General features: G+C 43.9%; 3 protein-coding genes across 3 annotated transcripts; 2 read left to right on the top strand and 1 right to left on the bottom strand.

The window, feature by feature from the left end:
* Positions 1 to 1,171: 1,171 nt before the first annotated feature.
* On the bottom strand, positions 1,172 to 2,793 carry smim7 (small integral membrane protein 7). The gene is made up of 5 exons (XM_084459218.1): positions 2,733 to 2,793; positions 2,269 to 2,310; positions 2,098 to 2,156; positions 1,928 to 2,018; positions 1,172 to 1,795 (listed from the first exon to the last, which is right to left on the bottom strand). Exons 1-5 carry the CDS (start codon positions 2,756 to 2,758, stop codon positions 1,780 to 1,782), a joined length of 234 nt encoding a protein of 77 aa, XP_084315344.1. The 5' UTR covers positions 2,759 to 2,793; the 3' UTR covers positions 1,172 to 1,779.
* Positions 2,794 to 2,900: 107 nt separating this feature from the next.
* Positions 2,901 to 8,795, top strand: tmem38a (transmembrane protein 38A; the record flags this gene model as incomplete). Its single annotated transcript, XM_084459211.1, has 7 exons — positions 2,901 to 2,952; positions 3,630 to 3,963; positions 5,698 to 5,854; positions 6,355 to 6,539; positions 6,809 to 6,896; positions 7,889 to 8,006; positions 8,592 to 8,795. The coding sequence occupies exons 2-7, from the start codon at positions 3,840 to 3,842 to the stop codon at positions 8,793 to 8,795; spliced, it is 876 nt and encodes a 291-aa protein (XP_084315337.1). The 5' UTR covers positions 2,901 to 2,952; positions 3,630 to 3,839.
* A 3,787-nt stretch (positions 8,796 to 12,582) lies between these two features.
* comp (cartilage oligomeric matrix protein) lies at positions 12,583 to 20,129 on the top strand (the record flags this gene model as incomplete). Its single annotated transcript, XM_084459141.1, has 18 exons — positions 12,583 to 12,660; positions 12,773 to 12,824; positions 12,950 to 13,101; positions 13,696 to 13,833; positions 14,156 to 14,233; positions 14,345 to 14,497; positions 15,076 to 15,180; positions 15,607 to 15,714; positions 15,964 to 16,123; positions 16,231 to 16,349; positions 16,426 to 16,478; positions 17,172 to 17,365; positions 17,627 to 17,805; positions 18,012 to 18,060; positions 18,149 to 18,345; positions 19,155 to 19,327; positions 19,680 to 19,819; positions 20,068 to 20,129. Coding segments are annotated over 18 exons (2,190 nt in total), but the record flags the coding sequence as incomplete, so codon positions are not given.
* Between the last annotated feature and the right edge of the window lie 439 nt (positions 20,130 to 20,568).

Genomic DNA, 20,568 nt, shown 5'->3' with positions numbered 1-20,568 from the left:
TTGGCTTTATTGTATCCCTCGATCAGGGTATTGCACGCCTTAAATAGATCATTTAATACATAATACAACATGACCCATTTGCATTTACTGCACTGTAACATTTATTCCTGTATTCTATTCGTCCTGCTTTTTGTTTTAAATGTCTATAATGACTTGCTTTTTGTTTTAATGCTTTTAATTTGTCCTGCCTTTTGTTTTAAATGTCTATAATGTCTTGCTTTTTGTTTTAATGCTTTTAATGTCTCATGTAAAGCACCTTGAATTGCCCTGTGGCTGAAATGTGCTATATAAATAAACTTGCCTTGCCTTGCCTTGCACGCCCTAAAGAGATCATTTAATACATAATACAACATGAGCCATTTTTATTACATGGAACCTAGATATAAAAAATGTGTGAATGTGTATTGTATTTATTTATATATATATAGTGTTCGTGTTCAATGATTATTCTCATGTTCTGGTTTTTTCTCTGTAGCTCTTTGGATTTGTAAGTGCATTACAAATAAAATGTATTATTATTAATAATATTATTACTGTTACTAGACAAGCATCGTTTCCTTGTCTAGTAACATAGTCTCTCATTGACAGCCATAACAAATACGTATGTAATGTCTGTCACAGAACCGTAGGATTCAGATAAGAGTGTTTTTTTTCCCATCATTGTATATTTGGGAAAATGATGCCATGGCAACCGAGAAGTTCTGCTCAAACCTGGCAACCCAACTCTGACCCTGCTGCTGAAAAGCGCTCTCGCAAAGCATGTTGGGACATGGGCCCTGACTGGCTGCATACTCTCAAATACATCCTTCCATCATCCAGTCCTTGCAGAAATCAGATTTGACATGACTGATGGACAGTCAGGAGCTTGCTTTTACCAATCCAATCATTGTTGGGTCAGCAATCATGAGTAAAGAGGTATGCGTAGTTGTTGTTTATTTAAGAGGGATGCCTAGTTGTTGTTGTTGATTTAAGAGGGGTCTGCATTAAATACACCCATCCAAAGACACCTATGGGGCCATACTAGCCATGTATATAATGCAGTGATGAATGTAATAGGCTATAAGTCATCATGGTGTGGTTTTAAATAGCAGCAAACAGTGCACAATACTGGATACTGAATTCATGCAGCATTTCAGACCCCAATTACCAAAATGATAAGAATATTTCAGATTAAAGGTTTATTTATATAAAACTGGATCATGGATAAAACAAAAATATGCATTGAAACTTTTATACAATGAAGTCTGGATGTCAGAAACATGACAGCCTAAACCTTTGAATGAAAAGTATCCCACAAGGTAAACATTTTATTGGATTTATGGATTTTGTTATACTGTCATATATCTACTAGGCTTACATAATAGAACATTCAGATAAAATATAAAAATAATTAGGAACACCTCGACATACTACTGTAGATAAGACTGAACCAGATGAACCAGAAAAAGAGCACAAGATGGATGACTATGACTGAGCATTTCATAGTACATGGTACCTGTATTATATACATATGAAAAATAAACCTCCTTGACTCTATTCATAGTTTAAACAAAATAAGAAAGCCTAGAAGAGACTCAAAACAGTTATTTTAACCTACATTTATGACAGATGTATTTAATGTTGTAGTGTGTGTAGTATTCTTTAAAAAACAACAACCACAGGGAATAAGGACGCAGGGAAATGCACACACAGCCTGATGACACAAGACTGAGTTCCCCGTCCGAGGAACGTGTTCCTCACGTGTTCTCCTTCTCAGGGGAAACCCTTCAGTCGAGCTGATCATGATCCAAATAACCTGTAAATGTTTTATAAATTCACAGTTTAAACACAGCAGCATTACACATATACCTTTGCAAACATCATATTTTCACCCCGACCCTACCTAAAATCCTTGCCAAGACCGAAATTAAATCTAACATGAACTTACACAATCATGCAAAACATCATGAAGATGTTCCACAATGCAATGAAGATCCGGAAGTAACGTAGACTGAGCAGGAACTCCCGGATGTTATCACCTACACAAAGAATATGGGATTTAGTGAAGATAAAGCAAGACGGTCACATATAAGCGCTTTAGTCAGGTCTACATCCCACCTGTCGTAGGTCCCCTCGGCTCGTCTCCAAATCCATGACTTCCCGTCTCCTTTCTCTTTCTGCATGAAAGGATTTTGTTAAACGTTAGTATTTAATCTATCACTATTTGATTTATTGATTTATTACTCAGATGTGTTGTCTAGCTATTTTGGGGAAGAATAAGTTACTCACAGTTTGAAGTTTAACACAGCACCAGCGTTCATTAACAGGGTCCTTCAAAGAATACACACAGTCAGAAAGGATGTATAGAGCAAGGATGTATTAATATAACTATAGGGTTATATACACTAACAGTATATAAATAGAAGAATTAATACTATATAATAATTATATTATGGATTACTATTATTATTATTAATATATTATTATTACTATATATACTATATAATATAATTAATAATATATACTAACAGTATATAAATAGAGTATTCGTATTTCTGACAGTCAGCTATGTTGATAGCACACTCATGTTATTGACATACAAGCTATACGTTTAGCTAGCTGGCTGGCTGGACATAGCTAGCTAATATGTTATATTTCTCGATAGTGAATAGCGTTAGTAAGTAAACAGCACATATAAGCATACTATAGTAACATCTTTACTGAAAACTAACATTGAAGACAGCAAATATTACCCGAATATCAACAGATCCCCAATCATTTTGTCCACAGCAGACCCAGAAAGCCACCAGAACACATCCGCATACGTAGTGAAAAGATTGTCCAATAGCGGGTTGGTTGGGGTTACTTTGACCAATAGGAGTACAGCATCCTAGTAGTAGAACTGGGTTGCACCAAAAGTATGTGAGATAGGTCTAGTTGTAGGGGTTAACATTCCGATACAGCTATTAAAACGTGAGTAGTTGCACAACGGTATTTAATTTGAATGTACAGCTATTAAATATGTACACCTTCCTATCCGTAGTACCTACAATCAATCAATCAATCAACTTTTATTATGCAGACTCATGGTCCTACCTCACCCAGTAAGTCCGGAATCACTAGTGCTAGATAGAGACACCAGATGAGCACGCAGTTTCTATTAGCCCACCTTACCTACTAAACTCCGTTACATGGTGCATTTCTTGGTCAAGACGACCAAATATCGTTAACACAGCCCTACGCCAAGAATAGCCTAGAAGAGAATATGCTACAATTGTTAATTAGCCTGTCGTATTGTAAAAAATAGGCTTTCCGTATACAACATGATCCAACCATTTGCAATCAAATACAATTCTAACAAAATCTAGGCCTAGGGTCTGTTATGACATGTTTAGCCTACATTTAGGCTTATTTATTTATGTTGGTGACAAATATGCATTATTTTGCTCAGTGACAAGACAATTCAAGGTTTTCCTCGCATGACATCCAGAGCCGCTACTGACATGCGCACCTCGACACCAACGCTATGAACGCCATATATAGCCTACTACCGTTATACAGCCTATTTAATCTAATATCAGCGAATTTAGACGATTTGCATGATATATGCCATTGATGATCTGTAATAATCAATCATTTCTCTACAGCAGCGAGGAGACGGGGACGAGCCTACATGGAGAGGGCAAATAGAAAAACACGCTCGGCTGAGAACAAATGCTCAGGGTCCAGATGAGGTTTATTAATAGGGAGGCTTGAGTGTCAGAGTTTTGACTCGTGAAGACGGGGGACTTCGTGACGAGTCGCAGGACAAGGGCCATTCTAATTGCGCAGTGATCATACAATAGACTAAATCTTTAAAAATGGACGTGTTGGAAGTCCTCAATCTGGGAGAATTTGCCCAATATTTTTCCAAAATGAGCATGTTTCCCGTTTTTGACGTTGCTTATTACATCGTCTCCATTCTCTACCTCAAGTATGAACCAGGTGAGTAGGGTTTTCCTGTTCGTTTCCCTTCTTTTTATTCATAGAAAAACAATCGTCCACTATGTTAAGAGGTTGTAGACTATAATTAGTCTAGTGTCGTATAGGACGCACTGATAGGCAAGCGACTGCAACATGTGCTGTCATCTAAAAGCAACAATGCAATTAATAGGCCTATGCTGATGCACACACCATAGAACTCTGCACACTTTCATGACCTATGCGAAGGATAGGGTATCAAATTATACTTTTGAAATCAAATTTGAGATCACTTTGAAATCAAATGTTGCAGTTTGAACTTGGATCTTGGCTCATTAAGCCCAAACATGAATTCACCAGAAGAATTAAGCTACACCAAAGCAGCTTTCATTAATGCCTCACATTTTCCAGTGTTTAACCCCCTCAGAGACGGGTATTCCGTGTGAAATCCGAGAGAGAGTCTGTGCATACCAAAAGCTTTGGCGATCATGCAATAAATAGAATGTCCTTAAATAGATGTCAGCGAGCTTCGGGGCTTCTGCTTCAGAACGTGTCTGTCCACAGGGCACATGAAATAGGGTTTACGCCTTTATAGTTTATGGAGTTTTGTTTGCCATTGTATGGGCTGGCCAAATAAATGTAGAAATAGTAGCCAAGTAGTGGTCATAGACATGACGTTTCTGGATGAAATCAAATGGACAAATACGCGCATTCACTCACTCACTCACTCACTCACTCACTCACTCACTCACTCACTCACTCACTCACTCACTCACTCACTCACTCACTCCACTCACTCACTCACTCACTCACTCACTCACTCACTCACTCACACACTCACTCACTCACACAGCCAACGACACATTTTCTACTGAAAGAAAACAAACGCACAATAAATAGCTCCATTCCAGTTATCAAAACTCTCATTTCACAAATTGAAGGACCTACTGTACAAAAACGAGGAGCTGCAGTTGCCAGAGACAACCTGGGTCATATGTCTCACATGCATAGGGTCAAAATACATAATGCAATCATGGTCAGGATATATGAGCTCTTCCAGTTCATATTGGTCATAAACAGCGGTATCACACTGTTTGTTTTGCAGTAGGCCTAATCCTTAAGAAAATAATATTTCTTAACGCTCACCATTTTCGTTGTTTCATTCGCACACTACAATATTTTGTGAGAACTCATGAATGGTTCTGAGCACCAGGGGGTGTCGAGGTCAGAGGTCAAGCCAGGCCTGCCAGTTGCTAAGTGATAAATGCAGTATAGAGCGACATGTATTTTTAGGCCACATGTCTCAAAGGGATCCGTTTTCTGTTCAAACAGCAGGCTAATCGCTCCTTGACCCACAATCCACCTGTTCTTGGGGATCGCTACAGTTTGGCAGCCGGGACAGTGACTCATACATAGATTTATGCTGCGACGGCGACGTTCCTACAACCTATAGGCAACATGTCCTCTTCTACAGTAGATCAACATGTCCTCTTCTACTGTAGATCAACATGTCCTCTTCTACAGTAGATCACGTGAAAGAGACTTTGATTTTCTCTCTTCTTGTTACATTTTAATGAGCCATTGGTCACAGACCCAACAAACAAATTAATTTAACAAATGAATCATGAATGAAATGTAATGGTTAACGCAAAGAATGTGCGTGCCCCCCCCCCCCCCCACACACACACACACACACACACACACCACATGTGAAGCATGGAGAAATCCCTAATCTGTAAGCGTGTTATTGTTCTGCAGGGTCCGTGGAGGTGTCTCGTAGGAGCCCGGTGGCCTCTTGGCTCTGCGCCATGCTCTACTGCTTTGGGAGCTACATCCTAGCAGACATCATGCTTGGGGGCTGCCCCCTCGACTATTTCCAACACAACAGCCACATCCTGCTAGCCTCAGCCGTCTGGTAAGCTTATTTCAAACATGGTTGCTGAATCAAACTTCGAAGTTGATTAATAGTCTCAGAACTCTTATCAATACATCCAATATTGTCGCCAATAGGGCTGGGTTTAAAAAATCGATTCATCGATCAAATGATTCAGAATCGATTCATGAATCCCAAAATCGATCTTTTATTTAATGAATGAATGAAATGAATAGTTCATTCATTCATTCAATGATTCATTCATTCATTCATTTTTGGAAATCAGTATCGATACCCAGCCCTAGTATTGATGTGTTGCATAACTTGGCAGTCATGTTATTAAGGTTACAGAAAAAAAAAGAAGTTTTTAGTAACACTAACCGAATCGATATTGAATCGAATCAAATCGAATTGAATCGTGATAATCGATTCTGAACCTTGTGAATCGGAATCGAATCGATTCTTGAAATTCGAGTCGATACCCAGCCCTAATCGCCAAGCAGCAAAACAAAGACTATTTTTTCTCTTTCCCTCCTTAACAGGTACCTCATCTTTTACTGTCCTCTCAACCTGTTCTACAAATGCGTGGCGTTCCTGCCGGTCAAACTGGTGCTGGTGGCTCTAAAGGAGGTCGTCCGCACCCGTAAGATCGCCGCCGGCGTGCACCACGCCCACCACGCCTACCACCACGGCTTCCTCATCATGGTCCTCGTTGGCTACGTGAAAGGTCGGTTCAGTGTCTAAGCGCACCAGCTCACCGCTGCTGCAGAGATGAGGCTCAGAGCTGAGTTTCCCAGAGGCATCGTAGCGCTACGTTCATCGCAAGCTATGGCGTTCATCATAGCGCTACGATGCCTCTGGGAAACTCAGCCCAGACTCGTGGGCCTCCTCCATTTTGAAAAGGAGGGAAAGGGGGGAAAACGAATATGAAACCCCAGAAGCACGTCACAGACCTTCCGCCTGAATTATTCCTACTTTCTATTTCTAACCTCGCAGGATCAGGAGTGGCTCTCATGTCCAACTTTGAACAACTGCTGCGCGGCGTGTGGAGGCCGGAGACCAATGAAATCCTGAACATGTCATTGTGAGTGTGTTTCTCTGAGGGCTCGAGGGTGGATGTTTCTCTGAGGGCTCGGGGGGTGGATGAGGGCTCGGGGGTGGATGTTTCGGGGGTGGATGTTTCTCTGAGGGCTCGGGGGGGGGATGTTTCTCTGAGGGCTCGGGGGGTGGATGAGGGCTCTCTCTCTAGCCCTAGTAAAGCTCTCTCTCTCTCTCTAGCCCTAGTAAAGCTCTCTCTCTCTCTCTCTCTCTCTCTAGCCATAGTAAAGCTCTCTCTCTCTCTCTCTCTCTCTCTCTCTAGCCCTACTAAAGCCAGTCTGTACTCTCTCTCTCTCTAGCCATAGTAAAGCTCTCTCTCTCTCTCTCTCTCTCTAGCCCTAAAGCCAGTCTGTACTCTCTCTAGCCCTAGTAAAGCTCTCTCTCTCTCTCTCTCTCTCTCTAGCCCTAGTAAAGCTCTCTCTCTCTCTCTCTCTCTCTCTCTCTCTAGCCCTACTAAAGCCAGTCTGTACTCTCTCTCTCTCTCTCTCTCTCTAGCCATAGTAAAGCTCTCTCTCTCTCTCTCTCTCTCTCTCTCTCTCTCTAGCCCTACTAAAGCCAGTCTGTACTCTCTCTCTCTCTCTCTCTCTCTAGCCCTACTAAAGCCAGTCTGTACTCTCTCTCTCTCTAGCCATAGTAAAGCTCTCTCTCTCTCTCTCTCTCTCTAGCCATAGTAAAGCTCTCTCTCTCTCTCTCTCTAGCCCTACTAAAGCCAGTCTGTACTCTCTCTCTCTAGCCATAGTAAAGCTCTCTCTCTCTCTCTCTCTCTCTCTCTAGCCCTACTAAAGCTCTCTCTCTCTCTCTAGCCCTACTAAAGCTCTCTCTCTCTCTCTAGCCATACTAAAGCTCTCTCTCTCTCTCTCTAGCCCTACTAAAGCCAGTCTGTACTCTCTCTCTCTCTAGCCCTACTAAAGCCAGTCTGTACTCTCTCTCTCTCTCTCTCTAGCCCTAGTAAAGCTCTCTCTCTCTCTCTCTCTCTAGCCCTACTAAAGCCAGTCTGTACGGAGCCATTCTCTTCACACTCCAGGAAGCCCATCTTCTCCCCGTGTCCAAGAGCACCCTCATCTGTCTGTTCACTCTGTTCATGGTGACTTCTAAGGTACCTCCTTATTTACTTCACTACATTATATTCACTACTAATATAAGTGCAATATTACAAACAGAATTGACCATATCAACCAAGTCTCTGAAAATAAATGTAATTTTTTAATCTACGGGATTACCTGTATGTAACCGCATTTAATCTAAATCTTAGTGCCTTTATTGCAAACTATAATTTGCTTTAACAAATGAATGTTCTTGACTTTATCTCCTGGGTCGTGTCCATGTTTGGGTTCTTCTTGTGCCTCAGGCACCTTTTTTGTTTTGCGACGATCAGCGGCCATTTTGCCGGTTATGAAACGGGCACACTAGTTACTTCTGTCTCATGTTGATGACTCACGCAGATTGCGTAATCGTACCCGGTGCCGACGGTAGCAGACAGAATTTGCGAGGCTATACCTGTCTGAACGCCCATGGTGTCATTTTTCTGTAGCGATTACAGTTTGCTATCTATTATTTCATAATGATATGTTAAATCAAAAAAGCTGTGTGTTGAAAGAGTAGCTCGGATATCAGAACATACTTCCTGTTTCCTGTTTCCTGTTCAGACTGCTTCCTGTTTCCTGTTTCCTTCTCTCCGCAGGTGTTCCTGACCGCCCGCCACTCTCACAGCTCCCCCTTCGCCCTCATCGAGTCCTGGACGTGCCACCTGCTGTTCGGCTCCGCCCTGGGGGGCGGCGAGGAGGACCACCACGCCGCCGCGCCCCCGCCCCCCGCCTCGCCCGTCAAAACCAAAGAGGAGCTGAGCGAAGGAACCCGCAAGAGGAAGTCCAAAAAAGCAGAGTAGAGACCCTCCCCCTCCCCTCCTCCTCCTCATCCAACATCCACAAACTGACCAGAGTAGACCCACCCCCCCCCCAAATGCTCCAGATCTGTTTAGGTACGATGGGGTCGGCCACGCCCTGCTGGGGGAAGAGGCAGTTTGATGTTTATCAAATGAGGCCCTTTCTGTTGAAGCAAATGGTGCTTTAAATCGCACGGGGATTCTGTGAATAGCTCGCAGAAGTTTCACACCCTACCAGTATATTATCTACTTATTTATTTATGTATTTATTTTCCATCAGTGAGTATCGGTTACTGTGTGCAACAGCATGTGGTGAACTATAGTTGAGTGTTTTTTGGAAGGCCTCTGTTCAAAATGTGCTTCTGCTTCCAGCATTGGTTTTGGTTTCCACCCGTTCAAACCTATTTCAGTCTGAAAAACAAGCACAATCTGACTAAATCAGACACGGGAATGTGAATAAAGCAATATATGTGAAGAATGTGGTTGCTTTTTACAAAACAAGACAAACATCGTGTCCTTTAATAAAGGCGAGACAAAGTTGTTTCTCACTTTCTAATTTTGTTTTCTGCTATTACTCACCTTTGAATAATATTATGACCTTTGAAGAGAACGCCATACTGAGGAGCTGAATCGAATCATTTCATGCTTTTCTCAGAGTAGTAATGCAGGATAAATGTATACAGATGAAACACAGTTTCATATAATTCTCAATACTATAATACATCTAGATGAAGTGTTGTTATGTTCCAGTAGCCAGGGATAGACAGAACATTCCTTAAGGTCAATCTGGGGTCATGTCGCTGAGAAAGTTTTGGAACCTCCTGCCTTGCTGACAAACATTTGTAGAAAGAGTAATTAACCATGTCAGATGAACTTTACAGAAGGTCACGGCTTTTGACCCCTTGACCTTACAGTCCTCACAGCAGTAGAAGTGATCACTGACTCCCCTGAGTGTTCCCTTAGCTTCCCTCCTCACACACTAGCAGGGTTAGGTCTTGGGTAGCCTACAGTATGTAGCTCCACCGGAAATGGTGTCAAGAAAATAAGGTTTTTTATTCAATCATATGAGCACATTGAGCTTTGGAAGACACCTAAGAGAGATTTATGTCTCATTTTCATCGACGTGGCTAAAAGTTTAAAGAAAGAAAATGGAACATTTTTTAAAAAGAAACAAGATAAATGCATTAGGAAAGTGACAGATTCAATCAGTGAATTCACACCTAAGTTAACTTGATCTTTTAAGATAACTATTTGAAGCATTGGACAGTTTAATGTTTTGTACAGGAATCTAGGCCTCTTTGTTTTTCCAGACCAGACCAAAAGGCGTCTCTCGCGCTGGGGGTCGGGGAGGGAGGAGGAGGAGGAGGATGAGGAGGAGGAGGAGGATGAATGCACTGGAAGTCCTGAAAGCCAGTCAAGGTGCACCATGTGAAGGCCTCAGGGGGGCCTGAGCTGGAATGTGGCTCACATCTGTTGGCTCCATCACTGGCAAACAAGACATGCAACACACAAACCAACCAACGCTCACATTCACATCACATTTCAGTCCCAAAATCTGTAGTGGATTAAACCAGTCCTGCTTCCTTTTACCTGAATTTGTTACACATGGAAAATTAACATTCTATTCCATTCTATTCTTAGGTGTGATTGGTGCACACATCTGATTCAACATTCAAGATCCATTTTATTTGCCATTTATATGATACACAAATACTAGGAATTTGACCAGGATTAAGACACGCTTGCAGACGACATAGGACAGGGTGCAGGACAGGACAGGACAGTGCAAAGACATGGCCGCGTCATGCTAGTTAGAAAAGTAGGGTGAATTTCACAAAATCACTGGAAAACGTAGGAAAATATAACTTTCACTTTAATCATTGTATAAAACAGGACTGTTCAAACCACACAAATTGAGCTCAGTCACAGACTAAACAATAGGTCAGTGGACATTCTCCATGGAAGGGGCCTCTTGCTAATTGACTAGAATGAATCTGGGTAATTAGCCCAATATGTTTCACTCATTACTGAATGTATCTTTAATTAGACAGTATAGAACTCCAAAACCACCATGTGTTTGGTATAGAGATGGTCTTGCTTGTGTTCAGCCCCTGTGTGTTTGGGATAGAGATGGTCTTGCTTGTGTTCAGCCCCTGTGTGTTTGGCCTTGCCTCTCTTACGTGGAACATTCCGGGGGGAGAGGTTCCAGAGGACCCCCCGTCCAGTCACCCAGATGGAGGGGGGTATAAAGGCGAGGGGCAGGGAGGAGAGGACACACACTCCTGCCTCCTCCAGACCTCCTCCACAAGCTGCTTCTCTCGCCAGGAGAGGACCTCCCTCCACGCCCGAACCTCACTACTCCTCAGACTGAGGCGGAAAACGGATGAAACCATGTTGCACATGTTGGTGTTGATTGGTGCTCTGAGTTTGGGCTGTAATATCGTGGATGGCCAGAGAGGTAAGTGGATCTGAAGCTTTGATTGATTGATCTGATTTTTGTCTCACCATTTTTCCTCATCGTTACATAGAGAGATTCATAGAGCGAAAAGGTTTGCTGATTGGTTGTCTGTTCATAGATACCGCCTTGTTTACAAAGCTATTTCAAGTAGGTTTTGTTTTCTGACATTGTTGAATATGACACGTTAATTAAATACAAACAATACTTTAAAGTAAAACTAGAATACTATCAAAGGTAAAGTGTGTAATTAGAATGGACAATATACATCACCTCTCATGTGGACAGCCCTGAACTGAACTGAATTCTGCAAAACGTTATCTTTACTAAAATAACGACATTAGAGTTCATATTTAACAGCCAATGGCCAGGCTTACACTCTCACACCAATCAACAGCTTCTGCAGATGAAAAGTGTGTGACGTGTGAAATGGTGTTTTCCTGCTCTCTCTGTTCTCTCTCGGGGGCTTTCTTCTCTGAATTCCAGTCGGTAAACAGGGATGCTAATGAGAAGAGCACATTTATTTCCCTTCATGCTCACGAGATGTTGACCCACACAGACCCCCAGGGGGCAGAGCTGGGTCAATCAGCAGATCCTGCTGTAGGTTCCATGCATGCCAACCTGGCATCCTCCAATCAGCTGGGACCACCCTCCTTGGAATGGGCCCAAACTCGGCAGGGTCCTCAAATCGAACTTTTTCAGTCCACCAGTAAAGAGTAGAAGGACTAAACAGGAAGTCCATCAGAAAAGAGTAGAATGACTAAACAGGAAGTCCATCAGTAAAGACTAGAAGGACTAAACAGGAAGTCCATCAGAAAAGACTAGAAGGACTAAACAGGAAGTCCATCAGTAAAGACTAAGGACTAAACAGGAAGTCCATCAGTAAAGACTAAGGATTAAACAGGAAGTCCATCAGTAAAGACTAAGGACTAAACAGGAAGTCCATCAGTAAAGACTAAGGATTAAACAGGAAGTCCATCAGTAAAGACTAAGGACTAAACAGGAAGTCCATCAGTAAAGACTAAGGATTAAACAGGAAGTCCATCAGTAAAGACTAGAAGGACTAAACAGGAAGTCCATCAGAAAAGACTAGAAGGATTAAACAGGAAGTCCATCAGTAAAGACTAAGGACTAAACAGGAAGTCCATCAGTAAAGATAGATAGACTAAACAGGAAGTCCATCAGAAAAGACTAGAAGGACTAAACAGGAAGTCCATCAGTAAAGACTAGAAGGACTAAACAGGAAGTCCATCAGCACTGTCATCTAAAATGCAGTATAAAAATATATGAAAGGTCTCAAATACCAATATATGAATTATTACCTTTTTCACCTCATCAGATGGAGAAATCATCAATCAAATCAAGGGGACAAATCAGGCACTGGCTGAGATTAAAGAACTTCTCAAACAACAGGTAAACTGTAACAAAATATGGTGGCACATATATATATTTATCAATGGGGTATGTAGTATTATAAAGGTATGTAGTATTTATCAGAACTAATGGTATGGCTTTCTCCATCCAGATCAAGGAGATTGTGTTTCTAAAGAACACAGTGATGGAGTGTGAGGCTTGTGGTGAGTGGCCATGGCCAAATGCAATTTCCAGTGGCTGCAGTAGGTGGCGACATTGGACATAAGAACAGTGGAAACCTGCATCAATACTAATGTGGATTTGTGTTGACTGTTGACCCGCCCACCAGGCATGCGGGGTCCGGAGCCCCCCCGCCCCTCCTGCGTCCCTAACCCCTGCCACCCGGGGGTGAGGTGTGTAGAGACCCCCGCGGGCATCAAGTGTGGGCCGTGCCCTGACGGCCTGGTGGGCAACGGAACCCACTGCACTGATGTGGACGAGGTGAGACAAACCTGGTGTGACCCAGTGAACCGTGAGTCCTCCTAAAAAACAGAGTCATAAGTAAGTTGTAAGAATGTAGGTTCGAATTCCTCCCTGCTGGGCAAAGAACACATCGCAGACCAGACTCCTACCTTTACACTGGCAACTAATATCACCTAATCTTCAGTGGTTAATTTTCCACATTACATTCTCAGTGTCGAAAGACATTCAATAACAACAGTTACACGCAATATACAGACAGATTGATTGATTGATACAGACCGTCTGTATCAATACCGTCACCTGTGTCTGCTCCTAGTGTGTGATGATGCCCTGTCACCTGTGTCTGCTCCTAGTGTGTGATGATGCCCTGTCACCTGTGTCTGCTCCTAGTGTGTGATGATGCCCTGTCACCTGTGTCTGCTCCTAGTGTGTGATGATGCCCTGTCACCTGTGTCTGCTCCTAGTGTGTGATGACACCGTGTCACCTGTGTCTGCTCCTAGTGTGTGATGACACCGTGTCACCTGTGTCTGCTCCTAGTGTGTGATGACACCGTGTCACCTGTGTCTGCTCCTAGTGTGTGACGATGCCCTGTCACCTGTGTCTGTTCCTAGTGTGTGGTGATACCGTGTCACATGGGCGTGCGATGCATCAACACATCCCCCGGGTTCCGCTGTGGCCCCTGTCCTGCTGGCTACTCGGGCCCCCAGGTGCATGGAGTGGGCCTCTCCTACGCTAGCGCCAACAAACAGGTAAGCAGCGTCTCTAGGGTAGAACGCCACGGGGCGGCAGTGTAGCTCAGGAGGTAGAGCGGGTCGTCCAATGATCGTAGGGTCGGTGGTTCGAATCCCGGCTCCTCCTGACTACCTGAATTGCTCCCAATGAGCAGGCTAGCCTTGCATGGCAGCTGCCGCCATTGTTGTGTGAAGGAATGGGTGAATGAGAGGCCTTCATTGTAGAGCGCTTTGGATAAAAGCGCTATATAAGTGCCGTCCATTTACCACCAAAAAGCTCAGCGACCTGCAGTGTCTTTATAAATCAATCGATTCCGATTTTTACTTCTATCCCAACCAGGTTTGCAAGGACTTCAACGAGTGCGAGGGACCCAAGAATGGAGGTTGTGTGGAAAATTCTGTCTGTCTGAACACACCTGTAAGCTTTATCCCCCCAAAAATCTAAACATTTCTCAAATATCCTTCACTTGAAAATACTTCCCATGAAAGGAGGAGTGGAACTAGATGTGTGAGGTGTGTGTGCCGTCAGGGCTCGTTCAGGTGCGGACCCTGTAAGACGGGCTACGTGGGAGACCAGCGCCGCGGCTGCCGGCTGGAGAGAGCGTGTGGTAACGGCCAGCCCAACCCCTGCCACGCCAGCGGGGAATGCATCGTCCTGCGTGATGGGAAGATAGAGTGTCAGGTGAAACACGGGTCACTGAGGCCAGGAACACGACTCCCAGAACGTTTGAGAGATGGAAATCAATGGTTGTTGTGGAGCGATAACTTTATAGTGTTCATTTCAAATGTGCTTCATTGATTTAACTGCTGTTTTCAAAATGGAAGTGAACATGATCAGTGTAATGTGTGTCTGTTCTGCTTGTATCAGTGTGTATTCATGTGTCTGTTCTGCTTGTCTCAGTGTGTATTCATGTGTCTGTTCTGCTTGTCTCAGTGTGTATTCATGTGTCTGTTCTGCTTGTCTCAGTTTGTATTCATGTCTGTTCTGCTTGTCTCAGTGTGTATTCATGTGTGTTCTGCTTGTCTCAGTGTGTATTCATGTGTCTGTTCTGCTTGTCTCAGTGTGTATTCATGTGTCTGTTCTGCTTGTCTCAGTTTGTATTCATGTGTCTGTTCTGCTTGTCTCCGTTTGTATTCATGTGTCTGTTCTGCTTGTCTCAGTGTGTATTCATGTGTCTGTTCTGCTTGTCTCAGTGTGTATTCATGTGTCTGTTCTGCTTGTCTCAGTGTGTATTCATGTGTCTGTTCTGCTTGTCTCAGTGTGGCGTTGGATGGGCGGGGAACGGGTATCTCTGTGGCCCTGACATCGACATCGATGGCTTCCCTGATGAGAAACTGCAGTGTCCTGAGAAGAGCTGTGCCAAGGTGAGATGCTCTCATGGCTCCAGCCTGAGTCCTGGGAGGAAAAGATCCAAGTTACAACCTAGGAATGACTGCTTTTGCTGTCAGTGCTCCAAACTCCTGGAATGCCCTCCAAAGCACTTTTAAAATGGCTACCCTCCCTTCGTTTGGTCATTTTAGAACTATGATTTCTGAATTTTGCACATCTTACTGTAATTGTCTTTAGCTGTATTTCTTGTTCTGTTCTTATTTATTTTAACTTATTTTACTCTATTTTCATGTTGTGCTTTTAGTGTTATTATTGCCTTACCTCTGTTTTATTCATGTTTTATCTCTGTATTATTTTATCTCTTTTACTCGTCGTCACTGTAAATGAGGGCAACCTCAGTGTCCTTCGAGTTTAAATAAAGGTTATTGAATTTGCTGTTACCGTTTTTCTTCTGTCTCCAGGATAACTGTGTGACTGTGCCTAACTCAGGCCAAGAAGACGCAGATGGGGACGGAATAGGGGACACCTGTGATGACGACGCCGACGGGGATGGAATCCTGAACACACAGGTGAGGCCTCCCATGTGACTTAGATTACGCTATGAGAGGCTATGTTATGTATATGACAGGTTATGTCATGTTTATGACTGTATATGTCAAAGATGCAAATTATAAAGACATGGTTATATATCACTCCAGTATAGGGGCTACTAAGTCTAGAGAAAACATTTACGACTTATACAAAAATTAAGGATTATGATCTGACAATAAAACAATGTCAACAGAATGATAAAAAGTGTGTCCCCCTTCCTTTCCAAGGACAACTGTGTGCTGGTGCCCAATGTAGATCAAAGTAACATTGACGAGGATGACTTTGGTGACGCCTGCGACAACTGCCAAGGGGTCAAGAACAATGACCAGAAGGACACCGATGTGGACAGACTGGGTGACGAATGTGATGCGGACATCGACGGCGATGGTGAGTGGGTCACTCGCGTGGAAGCGATCGACCAATCAGGGCTGCCAGCGATATCTTTCATGTTCAATGACAGATTAATAAAAGGGTACTTTACAACATGCTTCCAGGAATCCTCAATAATAAGGACAACTGCAAAAGGGTTCCAAACGCTGACCAGAAAGATCGCGATGGGGACAAAGTTGGAGACGCCTGTGACAGTTGTCCTTATGTGCCAAATCCTGATCAGGTGAGGTGATGTCTTGTCATTGTTCTCGTTAGTAGACGACATGAACACAGACTCTAAACATGTTATTCTCCCTCAGCTGGATATGGACAACGACCTGATTGGCGACCCATGTGACACCAACAAAGACAGGTACGACTCTGTGTTCATGTGACACCAACAAAGACAGGTACGACTCTGTGTTCATGTGACACCAACAAAGACAGGTACGACTCTGTGTTCATGTGACACCAACAAAGACAGGTACGACTCTGTGTTCATGTGACACCAACAAAGACAGGTACGACTCTGTGTTCATGTGACACCAACAAAGACAGGTACGACTCTGTGTTCATGTGACACCAACAAAGACAGGTACGACTCTGTGTTTATGTGACACCAACAAAGACAGGTACGACTCTGTGTTCATGTGAAACCAACAAAGACAGGTACGACTCTGTGTTCATGTGACACCAACAAAGACAGGTACGACTCTGTGTTCATGTGACACCAACAAAGACAGGTACGACTCTGTATTCATGTGACACCAACAAAGACAGGTACGACTGTGTATTCATGTGACACCAAAGACAGGTACGACTCTGTGTTCATGTGACACCAACAAAGACAGGTACGACTCTGTGTTCATGTGACACCAACAAAGACAGGTACGACTCTGTGTTCATGTGACACCAACAAAGACAGGTACGACTCTGTTCATGTGACACCAACAAAGACAGGTACGACTCTGTGTTCATGTGACACCAACAAAGACTCGTACGACTCTGTTCATGTGACACCAACAAAGACAGGTACGACCACCATCTCTCCCTCTCTAATATTTAGTGATGGCGACGGGCACCAGGACTCTCGAGACAACTGCCCTGCGGTCATCAACAGCTCCCAGCTGGACACTGACAGGGACGGCCTCGGGGACGAGTGTGACGATGACGACGATGCTGATGGTATTCCTGACCTGCTGCCCCCAGGGCCCGACAACTGCAGACTCATACCCAACCCCCTGCAGGAGGACTCGGACGGTGAGGGTGGAGCTTTTTAAAAATGTCTTTCATCCATAATCTTGTTGGTCAGTTGGTCTATGAATTTAAATGCAAAATGAGTTAGAGTTATTATCATCATCCTTATCAGTGTAGGTCTAGGAGAACGTACTTTTGAAGATCATAACCCGTCCACAGTCTTCAACACAAACGTGTCTGGATTCTTTCAACAAAGATGACCCGATCTATATTTCTGCTCTATCCTGAAAAATCCACAAACGGGACCGATGTCCTCCGATGCAGGCAACGGCGTGGGCAACGTGTGCGAACACGACTTTGACAACGACACCATCGTGGACCCCATCGACGTGTGTCCGGAGAACGCAGAGGTCACGCTGACGGACTTCAGGGAGTACCAGACGGTGGTCCTGGACCCCGAGGGAGAGGCGCAGATAGACCCCAACTGGGTGGTGTTGAACCAGGTACACAGCTGAGCCACACCTACTGTTTGGTCTCTGACCAGATCTCTTTTTACTTTTTAAGCTCAACGAGACCTGGTTAAATAAATGTTATAACAAACAAACAAACAAATAAATACCATATTTTTCTGATAGCGTTTGTAGTCTTTTATAGTTTTGTCTGTGAAACAAAATCAAACCATTACTTTTTTTTTTGTTCTCTCTCCAAGGGAAGAGAGATTGTTCAAACCATGAACAGCGACCCTGGACTGGCTGTTGGTAAGTCCTCTTAAAAGAAACACCAAGAAACACTTTCATTAGGCTTCAACCTGCGATTGTCTAACATCCCCTTCCTTCGCCCCTCAAGGTTATACTGCGTTCAGCGGCGTCGATTTTGAAGGGACATTTCACGTGAACACGGTCACAGACGACGACTACGCCGGCTTCATCTTCAGCTACCAGGACAGCTCCAGCTTCTATGTGGTGATGTGGAAGCAGGTGGAGCAGGTGTACTGGCAGGCCAACCCCTTCAGGGCCGTGGCAGAACCGGGCATTCAGCTAAAGGTAACCAACATCCTGGGTCTTCAACATCCTGGGTATTCAACATCCTAGATATTCAACATCCTGGGTATTCAACATCCTGGGTATTCAACATCCTGGATATTCAACATCCTGGGTATTCAACATCCTAACCTCCTGAATATTCAACATCCTGGGTATTCAACATCCTGGGTATTCAACATCCTAGCCTCCTGAATATTCAACATCCTGGGTATTCAAGATCCTGAATATTCAACATCCTGGGTATTCAACATCCTAACCTCCTGAATATTCAACATCCTGGGTATTCAACATCCTGGATATTCAACATCCTGGGTATTCAACATCCTGGATATTCAACATCCTAGCCTCCTGAATATTCAACATCCTGGGTATTCAAGATCCTGAATATTCAACATCCTGGGTATTCAACATCCTGGATATTCAACATCCTAACCTCCTGAATATTCAACATCCTGGATATTCAACATCTTAACCTCCTGGATCCTGTCTATTCTCTGACATATATAGCATAGAAAATATATCAAATTACATTCTGTAGAAATATGAAAGTATATTAACAATAATGGTCATATTGCTGCTATGAATTAATATGCAGACAGAAATCATGTATGTGGCAAACTGGATAGGCTACTGAATGCAGTAGAAGAAGCTAAATACTAAGTTTGGTTCTGACATTTTATAAATATATATATTGATATTCTACTTATTCATGGGCACAAAATCACATGCTTAGATTCATGACTTGTCTTGTCAAGGGCCAGTCCCTTCCATAGCTGCCCTTTTCTCTGCTTCCATGTGGCGTTGACCAGGCGGTGAAGTCCAACACGGGCCCGGGAGAGAACCTACGCAACTCTCTGTGGCACACGGGGGATACCAGCGACCAGGTGAGGCTCCTGTGGAAAGACGCTCGCAACGTGGGCTGGAAAGACAAGACCTCCTACCGCTGGTTCCTCCAGCACCGGCCTGCCGACGGCTACATCAGGTAGGTTCAAAGGTCAAAACACAGCCCAGACAAAGGATTAGGCGCATTTGACCTTTTTGAATTCTTTTGCACACCTGAGTTGGCTGGTAGACAGGTGTGTTGCCTACTGTAGGAGAGAAGGACTGTAAGGAAAAGAAAATAAGACGCCACAAAACACATTTCCCCCCCAAAAGATGTCCGTGTTTTGTGAAACGTCTTTGTGTTTTGCGAAATGTCGTGTTTTGTGAAAGGGGATCGTGTTTTGGACTACAGGGCCACTGTAGCCCATGATATAGTAATACAGGTCTAATCTGGGTCTAGGGTGACCCGCTAAGTCCCACTAACAGCTGCTGGTCTGTGTGTGTGTGTTCAGAGTGCGTTTCTACGAGGGTCCTCAGATGGTGGCTGACACAGGCATCATCATAGACACCACCATGAGGGGTGGACGCCTGGGCGTCTTCTGCTTCTCCCAGGAGAACATCATCTGGGCCAATTTACGCTACCGCTGCAACGGTGAGCATCCCAACGCACCACACCTGCTTCAGACGGGAAAACCTTTCAAACGTTGTCGGTACTATATTGAGCTTGCCTGAGGCGTATAATCCCAGAACTGCAATTAAAGTGGGAATGTAAATTCAAGTGCACACCCTATTTGTCGTTCCTGGCGGTGTCAATAAAATGTCAACCTGCTGCATGGCTTCTAGCAGGCTACTGAAAGGACTGTGTGCTGAGCCATGTCCTCCTGCTCTTCCTCCCTCCAGACACCCTGCCGGAGGACTTTGACACATACAGGGTCCAACAGGTCCAGCTGCAGTATGGATGAATTACGCTACACAAGAACCCCCCCCCCCCCCCCCCCCCCCCCCTTCAAATAAAAGAGCATCTTGTCCCCCTGTCATTCCCTTGACCCTCCAACCCCAACTGAACACAAAGAGTCTGTTTAAACGTATACAATCCATTAGCCTACTGAGGTAAACGGAGGAGCAATGTTGCTAAGTAGGGGACACATCGGGAACTTCTTTCCCATGAGAAACACTATATGGAAGCCCAATTGTACATTTGAGGTCCTTTGCATTTTCCAATCTGACATTTACTCCCATTTAAACTCCGTCTGTTCTCTTAGGAGTCTGCTTCTCTGTTCCCTTAAAGGATGAGGACACTGAATGTCATGTTTAGCCCTATTCCTGGCTTCCCTGGCATGTATCTGACTAGTACAGGTTCAAATATTTCTGTTTTGTGCAGTAGAGTTCTGTGTCAATAAC

Source organism: Borostomias antarcticus (assembly GCF_949987555.1).
Source record: "Borostomias antarcticus genome assembly, chromosome: 26".
NCBI classification, from domain to species: domain Eukaryota; kingdom Metazoa; phylum Chordata; class Actinopteri; order Stomiiformes; family Stomiidae; genus Borostomias; species Borostomias antarcticus.
Note: the sequence above shows the minus strand (reverse complement) of the source record. Positions and strands in the feature narration are given on the sequence as shown.